This window comes from Erinaceus europaeus, chromosome X (genome assembly GCF_950295315.1).
Source record: "Erinaceus europaeus chromosome X, mEriEur2.1, whole genome shotgun sequence".
Taxonomy (NCBI): Eukaryota; Metazoa; Chordata; class Mammalia; order Eulipotyphla; family Erinaceidae; genus Erinaceus; species Erinaceus europaeus.
The window spans coordinates 80,138,678-80,151,370 of NC_080185.1; the positions used below are offsets into that span (position 1 = coordinate 80,138,678).

The following is a 12,693-nucleotide window of genomic DNA, read 5'->3' on the forward strand; positions in this document are numbered from 1 at the left end:
CCTCAAGGATCCAAAGCTCTGGGCTTAAATCAGCTTCTATGCTTGCAGCCAGAACTAAGACAGGCAGCACTACTTGTCCATCTGAGTTGCTAAGTATGTCCTTTTCGGGCTTGTGAAATAGCTCTCTAGGATATTGAGCTGCTTTGCCATATGTACAACCCTAGTTCAACTCTAAGCCTCACAGCAATAAAGGAAGCACATCCCTTTTACAATCTGTGTGTTCCCGGGCAATTATTCATCATATTCTCATCAGGAGAACAATGTGGAAAGGATCCCACTATACAGCACCACCTCTAGACTACCAGTGTGTAGATCTTCTGAGTTTCCCTGTCAATTCCCTGCCCCCCCATGTCAGCACATGGCCTCCCCACTGATGCTCTATCCTCCTCGAGACAGTAGCAATGGAGAGTCACATTTGCATTTAGGGAGCATTAAGGGAGTCCTCTCCTCCCTTCAGGAGTCTTTTTGTTGGTAAACAGATTGGAGGTGTCTCCTCAACTGGCAAACTGCCAGACTGTTACAAGACCTTTTGGAGTAGATATGGGCTTTAGCCCCAGGAATCTCTTGTTATGCTCCTCTCTGTCCACAAGTCACATATTTTTATTCACCAGTGACTTGTTGGGTTCTCAAAGTAGTCCTATTCTTGTCTTGTTGCAATCTCAAGTGATCTTCTTTGATACTCATAGTTGACCATGTAGAGTACAGAAACCATAAACAAATATTTAATATGTTTTCTGAGTCTTACTCATGCACAATGTAATCGTTATTATTCACATTTTCATTAAGACAGAGGGACAGATTGGGAGGGATACCACAGCGTTAGTGATTCCTTCAGTGTCAAACACTTCCTATCTAGAACTGGTGCTCAAATGTGTACTGCATACATGATAGCAATTATAAAAGACACACCATGAGCTATTTCTGTCCAGACCCAAACAGTTTTTTATATATCTACATGTTTTAGTAAAGTTTGCATCTCTTGAAAGCTAGCTCTCATAACTTTTTTTTTTCCTTTTGATAGAGGCAGAATTTGGGAAGGAAGGGGGAGGTAAATCAGAGAAGAGAAAGACCTGCTGCAATGCTTAACTATTTTTAAAGCTTCCTCCCTGCCAGTGAGCACTGAGGAAAATATATTTGAATTAGTACACTAATTAAAAGTAACATCATTCGGGACACTAACACTTTATCATGTTCTTTCTTTTCATATAGATCCTAAATGCCCAGGAGATATTGATTTTCACAATAGTGACTGGGACATTAAGACAATCACCAGCTCATTGAAATTTTACCTCAGGTATGTCCAATATGATTCTCTTTTATATTTATTTAAAAAAGGAGACATTAACAAATCCGTAGGATAGGAGGGGTACAACTCCACACAATTCCCACCACCCGATCTCCATATCCCATCCCCTCCCCTGATAGTTTTCCCATTCTCTATCCCTCTGGGAGTATGGACCCAAGATCATAGTGGGTTGCAGTAGGTGGAAGGACTGGCTTCTATAATTGCTTCCCCAGTGAACATGGGTGTTTACTGGTCAATCTATATTCCCAGTCTGCCTATCCCTTTCCCTAGTAGGGTGGGGCTCTGGGGAACCAGAGATCCAGGACACATTGGTGGGGTCATCTGTCTAGGGAAGTCTGGTCAGCATCTGGAACCTGGTGGCTGAAAAGAGAGTTAACATACAAAGACAAACAAATTGTTGAGCAATCATGGACCTTCAGGCTGGAATAGTACAGATGAAGTGTTGGGGGGTGCTCACTGCAGATTCTCTTGTACTTCTGCTTTCAGGTATATATTTTGTCCTAGTTTATGGATACCTGTGAACATATGCTCTATCTCAGGGGACCTGGTCTATATCTAGGTTTGTGGACTTTATTAGGGAGTGGAACACCTGGAATGGAATTAGAGAATACTATGAAAGGAAAGGTCTCACCTGAGTGATGAAGCTGAAGGGTTGTCATTCCACACCTGAAGTCTCTGGACACAGTCTGAAGTGAAGCATGCTGGGGTGGCACTCATTGCATTGATTAGGTTGTGGTCAGCAGATGCAATATTATTTGATATGAGTTGTGAGAAGAATGCAGGAAAGTGCACCCCAACCTAGTAGGGTTCCAGGACTTGGGGAAATATAAGCTCTATAGTGGCAATGTGAGGTTCCTGCTGTCTTAGTGTTCAAGAAGACAATGGATAGTTATTGTTAACATCACATTATTTGTTAATTGGGTAAACTTTGAAAAGTCCCTTTCATAAGGTTTACTGTATAATACCCACCATCTTGTGCATAGCTTGACTTCTTCCATTCCAATTTGTATTCCTTTGATTTCATTCTTTTGCCTGATTGCTATGGCAAGAACTTCCAATACTGTTTTGAAGAATAATGGTGATAGTGCACAGCCCTGTCTAGTCCCCGATCTGAGGGGGAATGCTTTCAGCTTCTGTCCATTGAGTATGATATTTGATGTAGTTTTGCTATATATGGATTCCACTATCTTGAGGAATTTCACATATAATCCCATTTTTGTAGGGTTTTGAGCATGAATGGGTGTTGGATTTTATCAAAGGCTTTCTCTGCATCTATTTAGATAATCATGTGGTTTTTGGCTTTGCTTTTATGGATGTGGTGAATGACATTAACTGACTTACGTATGTTGAACCAGCCTCGCATTTCTGGGATAAATCCCACTTGGTTGTGATGAACAATCTTTTTGATATACTGGTATATCTGGTTGGCCAAGATCTTGTTTAATATTTTGGCATCTATGTTCATCAGAGATATTGGTCTGTAGTTTTCCTTTTTTATTGTGTCCCTATCTGCTTTTGGTATCAGGGCGATGTTGGCTTCATAGAAGGTAGAAGGGAGTGTCCCTGTTTCTTTGATCTTATGGAAAAGCTTTACAATTATGGGTATTAACTGTTTCCTGAAGGTTTTGTGGAATTCGTTTGTGAAGCCATCTGGTCCAGGACTTTTGTTGTAGGGGAGATTCTTAATAACTGTTTTGATTTCTTTGTCTATGATTGGTGCATTTAATTTTTGTAGTTCTTCTTGGTTCAGTTTTGGAAGGGCATATGCTTCAAGGAATTCTTCCATTTCTTCTAGATTTTCTAGCTTGGTTGCATATAGTTCTTCATAGAAGTATCTCATGATTTTCTGTATTTCTGTGGTGTCAGTTGTGATATCTACTCTATTGTTTACAATTCTATTAATTTGAGTCTTCCCCCCCTTTTTTTTTTTTTGGTTAGTCTGGTTAGGGGGTTGTCAATCTTGTTTAATTTTTCAAAGAACCTACATTTGATCTTTTGTATGGTTCTCTTATTTTCGATGTTGTTTATTGCTGCTCTAATTTTAGTGATTTCGTCCTTCTGGTTGCTTTAGGGTTCCTTTGTTCCTCTTCCTCTAAGTACTTACGGTGTGCAATAAGGTCGTTTATTTGAGCTTTTTCTTGTTCTCTAATATGTGATTGTATGGCTATGAGTTTCCCTCTCAGTACTCCTTTAGCTGTGTCCCAAATAATTTGATAGCTTCTGTCTTCATTTTCTTTTGTTTCCAGGAACATTTGAATTCCTTGCTTGAGTGACTCTGACTCAGTGGTTCTTATGCAGTATGTTGTTTAGTTTACAAATTCTGTGTCTTTTAGTAATTTTGTGTTTGTTGTTAAATGTTAGCTTTACTCCACTGTGGTCTGAGAAGATGCTTGGGATGATTTCAATGCTCTTGAATTTGTTGATGCTATCTTTGTGGCCTAAAATGTGGTCTATTCTTGAGTATCTGTTGTGTGTATTTGAAAAAAAATGTGTATTCCAGTCTTTTTGGGTGAAGAACTGAAAATGTCCAGGAAGTCTAGTCTGTCCATCTCTTCATTTAATTCTGTTGTTTGTTTGTTGATTCTCTGCTTTGTTGATCTAAGTGTGAGAGTGTGGTGTTAAAGTCGCCCACTATTATTGTATTACTATTGATGTATTTTTGAAGTTCTTTGCATAGGTACTTGATGTATTTAGATGGTCCCTCATTGGGTGCATAGATGTTAATAATTGTTAAATCTTCTTGGCTGATTGATCCTCTAATCATTATGTAATGGCCTTGCCTATGTTTTGTTACTTTATTAAATTTAAAATCTACTGTGCCAGAGATGAAAATGGCTGTTGCTGCCCCTTTTTTGTGGTTCATTAGCCTGTATGATAGTTTTCCATCCTTTCAATTCAAGTCTGTGTTTCTCTTGTTGGGTCAGATGGGCTTCTTGCAAGCAGCACATGGTTGGGTTGTGTTTTCTCATCCATCCTCCCACTCTGTGCCTTTTGATGGGTGAATTTAAGCCATGACATTTATTGATAATATGGATTTAATATATTGTAGTGCCTGATAATATGGATTTAATATATTGTAGTTCCATTATTCAACAATTTTTATTTGTTTTGATATATTGCAAGTAATATAGGGATGTTTTTGTTTATATGAGGTCTTTTAGAACCTCTTTGAGGGCAGGCTTGGTGATGGTTGCCTCCTTTAACTGTTGTCTATCTTAGAATGTTTTTATCCCTCCTTCTAGTTTGAATGAAAGTCTAGCAGGATATATTATCCTTGGTTGAACCGTTTTTCATTCATGGCTCGATAGATATCTTGCAATTCTCTTCTGGCTTTTAGAGTTTGAGTGGAGAAGTCTGCTGATAATCTTATGGGTTTTCCCATGTATGTGACTTTTTGTTTTTTCCCTTGCAGCCTTTAGGATCCTTTCTTTATCATTACTTATTTTCATTGTAACTATGCTGTTTTGTTTTGAGTACAATCCACACTATACTAAATACCTTTATGACAAATTCAATCTCCAGCATCAGAAATTGCAATAGTAATTAAAATAGTAAGTAAATGAAGTAAAGATTCAAGCAGTTTAACGAATACCAGTCAGCCTAACATTGCCTCCAGTCCAAGAATAAATAGCCACCAAATACAAATGAAAAGGAAAAAGAAAAGAAAAAAGGGATAGCAAGAATAAACAATTAAGCAAATCTACTGTCCACTGCAATTTCTAGGGGTAGCAAGATGAGAAAGGGAAGTATAGAAGAGACACACAAAAATAGAGTCCACTCTGAGTTAGATTTCTTCCTCAAAATAATTCACAAACAAATATCAGTGAATTCAGAAAGGAGAAGAAAGAAAAAGGAAGAAAGGAAGACAAGAGAAAAGAAAGAAAAAAGGGAAGGAAAAAAGACCAGTGAAAGCAAAGACTTTTTTTTTTAAATTTAATTAGCTAGGAGGAGGCAGAGGGGGAGAGTGGATAGAGGAGTTAGATAGGGTGAAACAAGTTCTTCTCACAATGGATAGGATATCTAGTCACCTAGCAATGGAAAATACACTAAGAGTTAATTTTGGTCAACCTGAAGGAATGGGGGGAGGAAGGTACACGTGTATATATAATAGTAATAATAAAATCTCATAGAGTAAAAAACCCTAACAGTCAGTCTGTAGTTTGGATGACTCCCTATTGGCTTAGGCAGCCTGAGCCCAAGACAGGCAATTATTAAAAAAACAAAAACAAATACAAACAAAAAAATAAAACAAAACAAAACAAAGAATAAAACTCTAGGTAGTCTTTCCCAGGTGGGTTAGTCTCTGATTGGTCAGATATTTGTCATTCCAATTGAACTTAAACCACTTAGAAGGAAAAAAAAATGAGCAGAGGGAGTCAGAAAGGAAGATAATTGGAATCACACCCCTGGTGAGCCAGGAATCTTGGTAAAGAACAAAGCTCAGTGGGGAGCCTGCTAGTAGCAGCTCTCCAGCCCCTGGGGACTGGTTATCGGGGTGGGGGTGGGGGAGAGGGGTGTGCTTTGGAAATAATAAAAATTTTCTTTCTTCTCTATTTTCTAATCCAAATTGAGCTATGGTCACCTCCTTGGTGTCTCACCTATGGTCCCTTATTCACCGTCCTGCTGAAGGCCAGGTATCCAGCGAGAGTATTTCCAGCAGTTGTTGTAGGAGCTCACGCCAGCAGCTGCTTCCAAGTTGCCATCTTGGTTCCACCCCAGTACTTCTTTTTTCATAGTTGTTAAGTTTTGTCTGTTTACAAATGCAAATGTAGACAATTATTTTAATAAACAAGTTGTTCTGTGATAGTGTTCTTTCTTTTACTGATACTATCATTCTTTTTTTCGCAATAATCATGTAATTTAGATAGGGTTATGATTAAATTGAAACATATCTGCTGTACCATAAAACAATATTATTGTAGTATTTTAATATCATTTGAACCTAAGTCTAACTTGTAGTCTACTGGTATTGGAATACCTGAATACTGAATATGTACAGTATTCGTCCCATATTTATTTTATTATTATTGTTATTTTTTATTTATAGCATGGAAACATTGACAAGGCCATAGGATAAGAGGGGTCCATTTCCACACATTGTCCAGCCCCAAAGCTCCACATCTAATCCCCTCCCTGGACAGCTTCCCTATTCTTTATCCCTCAGGGGGTTTGTGCTCAGGATCATTGTGGTGTGCAGAAGGTGGAAGGTCCGACTTCCGTATTTGCTTCCTCCCTGAACATGGGCATTGGCAGTTCGATCCATACTCCCAACCTGTCTTTCTCTTTCCTTGTGGGGCAGGGATCTGGAAAGTAGGGCTCTAAGACACATGGGGGGGGGAGCTCTGTCCAAGGATGCTGGGTTGGTATCATGGTGTCATCTAGAACCTTGTGTCTGAGTAAGAGTTAAGATATAATGAAGAACAAATTGTTGACTAATCATGAACCCAAAGGCTGGAATATGTGAGTGGACACAAGTTATTGTCTGGTGAGGTGATGTCATCATTGGAAAAAGGATTATAAAGCTGTAAGGGAAAAGAGTTGTTCCTAAATATGAGTAAAGTATATAAATATTGTTAACTGTAAACCCCACTGGTTTGATCAGGTGGGACCCTATTTGGGGAGTTCTGAGGTTCCCAAACAGACATGATGGGCCTAGACCTCTAATAAGTCCCTCTCTCCATTGTTACTGCTCGTCTCTGTCAGAAACAATACAACAGACACCTTTGTGGGTCCCCATAGGGCCTTTCACTCAGTGTGGATCAACAACGATAAAGAATGTTCCATCCTGCGAAGGGAGTCTGGACAACATACTCTATGCTACACCAGAGTAAGATGGGTCCTGATATTGGGGTAGCTTGGAATGTTCCTACTCATGACCACAGAATGTGAGCTCAGATCTGTAGGGATGTAGAGGTCACATAGGCTCCTAAGCTGAATATGGGCTCCAGATTTGATCACATCGATGAGGTTTATAGTCAACAATATTTATACAGCTTTCCCATATTTGGGAGCTACTCTCTTGCCTGATCCACCTTTCTGGTCCTTTTTCCAGCCATGACATCATATCCCCAGATAATAACTTAGATCCACCTATGTAACAAATGTCAGGCTCAGGGAAAAAAAAAAAACAAATAAATTAGCTTACTAGCTATCTGCAAAACAGAGATTCCCCCCCCACAACTCTTCATCTGAACTATTCCAGCCTTTAGGTTCATGACTAGTCAACCATTTGTGTGCTCTAAATGTTAACTCTTTTTTCTTTTAAAAAAGATTTTATTTATAAGAAAGATAGGAGGAAAGAGAAAGAACCAGACATCACTCTGGCACATGTGCTGCCAGGGATCGAACTCTGGACTTCATGCTTGATAGTTCACTGCGCCACCTCCTCGACCACTGTTAATTCTTTTTTTTAGCCACCAGGTTCCAGATGCTAACATGATGCCAACCGGACTTTCCTGGGCAGACTACATCACCAATGTGTCCTGGAGCCTCGCTTCCCCAGAACCCCACCACAATAGAAATAGAAAGACAGGCTGGAAGTAGGGATCGACCTTCCAATGCCCATGTTCAGTGGGGAAACAATTATAGAAGCCAGACCTTCCACCTTCTGCACCACATAATGACCCTCGGTCCATACTCTCAGAGGGATAAAGGGTGGGATACAGTGTTCTGGTGGTGGGAATTGTGTGGAGTTGTACCATTCGTATCTTATGGTCTTTGTTGGTGTTTCCTTTTTATAAATAAAAACTAAAAAAAAAAAAAAAGAAATATACATAAACACCATTCTTGTGTAGAGTTGTACCCTCCTACCCTATGGTTTTGTTAATTTATCCTTTCTTAATAAAAAATAAATTTAAAAAAATAAATAAATAAGGAACATTGTGATAAAAATGCACAATGGAATACTATGCAGCCATAACAATGAAGAGGTCATCTCTTTTGCATTATCTCAATCAGAAAGAGATAAGCCTGAAAGAGAAGGATGACTACTGAATGACCCCACTCATAAGTGGGACTTATGAAGCAAGGACAGAAAGGGAATACACAAAGTAAAACTTGGACTGGACTTGTGGTATTGTACCAAAGTGAAGGATCCTGGTGAATGAGGAAGATAGCATGGGTAGGTTGTTGGGAGGTCCGTTGGGGTCCTGGTGTATGGTAATGGAATGAGACCAAAGTTTAGGTGAGAGTGTTTTGCAGATATTTATCATGATTAGATGAGAAATTTTACTCCTATGTCAATAACTGTACTGTACACTATTTAATCCCCCAATAAAGTGCTATAAAAATGAAGGAACTATCTTATAGTAAGGACTGTATAGTAGTATTCAAAATGTATCTACTTTGAAAATTTCCAGGATGGATTTGTGACTCCTTCAGACTTTCACTTTGGATTCTAACTAGGAAATTAGTTTAAGAAAATGTTCCTTATACATTTTTTCAGGTCTCCTGTTACAACATGAATACAAGATTCTTCTGAAAAGCTATTGCAATTTCACTAATCTCTGATTCATAAACTTCTGACTTGCTCTGCATAGAACTGAGACTCCAAAGTCTAGCTATACCTGTACCTAAGTAACTTACAGTGTTTATTAAATTTCAGGAACCTTTCTGAACCTGTTATGACCTACAGACTTCATAAAGAGTTGGTCTCTGCAGCCAGTAAGTGATTGTTCCTATCTATTTCTTTTGCTCTTGCTGTTTATCATTTTTTACTATAGTAATTAGAGAATACTGATTGAGTAAGAATAATTGATGTATTAAAATTAAAACATGCAGATTCTTGCTAATAAGTCATTTTATTGATCCTCATAAGTTCATGCTAATTGATTAAATTGGAAGAATTAATTAACTTAGGGAAAGAGACATGTGTAACAAATACTAGCTCATGTTATCAGGGGACAAAAATGGTTCCATTACAGTTGCTATTGTAGCTTCTATTTATAAGTTCCTTTCCGAATGTTTTCCAATTGTGTTGTACATTCTTATTCTTAATATATTACCAGTAGTATCACATTAAAGGTCATAAAACAGAAGGGGAGGGAGTTGGCGGTAGTGCAGCAGGTTAAGTGCACATGGCACAAAGCACAGGGACTGGCGTAAAGATCCCGGTTCAAGCCCCCGACTCCCCACCTGCAGGGGAGTCGCTTCACAGGCGGTGAAGCAGGTCTGCAGGTGTTTGTCTTTCCTTCTCTCTGTCTTCCCTTCCATTTCTCTCTGTCCTATCCAACAATGACATAACAACAATAATAATAACTACGACAACAAAACAAGGGCAACAAAAAGAAATAAATATAATAAATAAACTTTAAAAAAAAACAGAAGGGGAAATTGGACAAAGTTCATGGAAATAAGACTTCCACTAAACATTAAATGTTCTGATTGAGACTAATGTGTAAACATCATTCTCTGCCTCAATGTAACCCTTCCTACATAGTATGCCCTTTGTGGCAGGCAGGAAATTGTTCCAGGGAACTTTTCCTCATAATGAATCTTGCTTTATGATATATACTCTTTATTCTGATCTCATTAGTGATTTTTATAGTAGGCCAGAGGTATGTACATGCCTCCCAGAGCTCCAGGGATGTTGTAAGAGCAAGGGTTTCAATCTGGAAATTTCTTATCAAGAATTCACTGACTTCCAAGACACTCTTGCCTGCTGATATTTCTTTTCTCTCTTCTTTTTATTCTAGACCTACTTCATTGTGCTTCTCTCTCTCTCTCCTCCAGAGTTATCACTGAGGATACAATGAATCAATTTCTCCTGGTGGCTATCTTTTTTTTTTTTTTGGATAGGCTAGAGAGAAGAGAGGAGTGGAAGATAGAGAGGTGGCGAGAAAGATAGACATCTATAGACCTGCTTCACTGCTTGTAAAGTGAACTTCTCCAGGTGGGGAGTCAAGGGCTTAAACTGGGATCCTTGTATGGGGCATATTGCTTTTCTCTTTTTGATTTTGGTTTTACTTTTTATTTTTCTTTTGTTTCACAGTTTCTCTTTATCATTGTATCTCTATATGTACTTATATATCTTTTATCTCTCATATTATTTGTGTCTGTGTGTATGAATGTATGTGAGTTTGTTTGATATAATTACTTAGAATGCAATTTTTTAAAAATATTTTCTCAGAGTCTGACAACTTGGATTACCGTCTAGGAGCTATTCACTCCCTAGTTTATAAGCTACCAGAAAAGAATCGAGAGATGCTAGAACTTCTCATAAGGCACTTGGTCAAGTAAGTAGTTGCTACATTTAAAAAAAAACCAAAAACTTGGGAGTTGGGCAGTAGTGTAGCAGGCTAAGCACAGGTGGCGCAAAGCACAAGGACCAGCTTAAGGATCCCGGTTCAAGCCCCTGCTTCCCCACTTATAGTGGGGATTACTTCACAGGCTGCGAAGCAGGTGTGCAGGTATCTGTCTTTCTCTCCCCCTCTCTGTCTTATGCTCTTCTCTTCATTTCTCTCTGTCCTATCCAACAACGACAGCACCAATAACAACAAAAATATAATAACTACAACAATAAAAAGAGCAACAAAAGAGAAAATGAATAAATATTTAAAAATTAGAAAACAACAACAACTTTTTATTAGTATGCTGGTTTCTATGGTAGGATGGTTATAGACTTGTCAGCTCACTGAATCTCTACCCATAACTGCATCATCCAGGAGAAACTGAGGGGAAGGTGATACTTTTGTGAGAAGAGTGAATTTTCCTTGATCGACATATATATTCTCCCAGTGTCGTAATGAACTAGTTGATTAAAAGAAGGTAGAGTGGGCTGACTACAGGCTTTACTTCATATCAAAACATGGTTTGAATGATGGATCAAATGGTTTGATTTGTATCAAAACATGGTTTGAATTGTGCAATCTTAGAAAAACCACGCTTAGTCAGTATTTGGTTATCTGTTGAAAGAAACTAGTGTTGTACACTACATAGCACTACTGTGTATGTTTGAATAAACATGAGTTAAAAGTCAGCCACATAGAGAATGCTTAAGAAATGGAAATCATTGTTAAGATTATTGTGAATTTATTGCTTTGATGTTGGCAGTGAGGAACAGATAATTGCATTCTAGACAGTAAGTTTAGCATCAGACTTCTAGATAGGAAAGTGGAAGGGAAGGGGCACATGTGTTCTGCCAAGAACTTTCTTGGACTGAAGATTCAATGTTTTGATTAAAGATGAAGGTACTTGATTCACTAAATAACCCTTAATACCATGCAGTAGAAAGCTCTTTGTTAGGTTTAAGTTTTATTTCTACTACTAAATTCAATTATGAGAATTGATGAACATGAACAGGTCAATACTCAATATCATTTTTGTTATATTAGGAAATAAATAAGTGAGACAAAAACTTAGAACAATTAGAATACATTTTTCAAGAGCCTATATTAAATGAAGTGAAGTCATCAACACAATCAGTAGAGGACTTCAATTATCTAAAACTGAGGATAAATATGGAGGAGATGAAGTAGATTAAGTGTAACTCTTGTGCTACTATTAGTGTTGTGAAAATAGCCATGAGGTATTTTTTAAAAATTTTTTTTAATTAAATTTAATTTATTCCCTTTTGTTGCCCTTGTTGTTTTATTGTTGTAGTTATTATTGATGTCATTGTTGTTGGATAGGACAGAGAGAAATGGAGAGAGGAGGGGAAGACAGAGAGGGAGAGAAAGACAGACACCTGCAGACCTGCTTCACCGCCTGTGAAGGGACCTGCCTGCAGGTGGGGAGACGGGGGCTCAAACTGGGATCCTGACGCTGGTCCTTGAGCTTAGTGCCACCTGCGCTTAACCCGCTGTGCTACAGCCCGACTCCCGCCATGAGGTATTTTTATTAATCTTTTTCTTTTTCGATTCCTTTATTGGGGGATTAAGGGCTTATAATCCACAGTAAAATACAATAGTTTGTACATGCTTAACATTTCCACATAGCAATACAACCGCTATTAGGTCCTCTTCTGTCATCCTGTTCCAGGACCTGAGCCCTCCCCCACACCCCAGAGTCTTTTACTTTGGTGCAGTACACCAACTCCAGTCCAAGTTTTGCTTAGTGTTTTCCCTTAGAAATTTTTTTTCAACTTACGTCTATGAGTGAGATCATCCAGTATTCATCCTTTTGTTTCTGACTTACCACACTTAACATGATTTCAATATTATTAACAATATTATTTATTTATTTATTTATTTATAAAAGGGAAACATTGAAAAAACCATAAAATAAGAGGGGTACAACTCCACACAGTTCCCACCACCAGAACTATGTATCCCATCCCATCACCTGATAGCTTTTCAATTCTTTAACCCTCTGGGAGTATGGACCTAAGGTGATTGATTATAGGATGCAGAAGGTGGAAGGTCTAGCTTCTGTAATTGCTTGCTCGCTGA

The 12,693-nt window shown here is 38.3% G+C and overlaps 1 protein-coding gene across 2 annotated transcripts in view; it reads left to right on the forward strand.

Annotated features, from left to right (window-relative positions):
- OPHN1 (oligophrenin 1) overlaps nt 1–12,693 on the forward strand; it is a 385,226-nt gene that overhangs the window by 182,114 nt on the left and 190,419 nt on the right. For both annotated transcript variants that reach the window (XM_060183179.1, XM_060183178.1), the window contains exons 16-18: nt 1,210–1,294; nt 8,910–8,968; nt 10,434–10,539. In XM_060183179.1, coding sequence (XP_060039162.1) covers nt 1,210–1,294; nt 8,910–8,968; nt 10,434–10,539 — 250 coding nt within the window. The remainder of the gene's footprint in view (nt 1–1,209; nt 1,295–8,909; nt 8,969–10,433; nt 10,540–12,693) is intronic.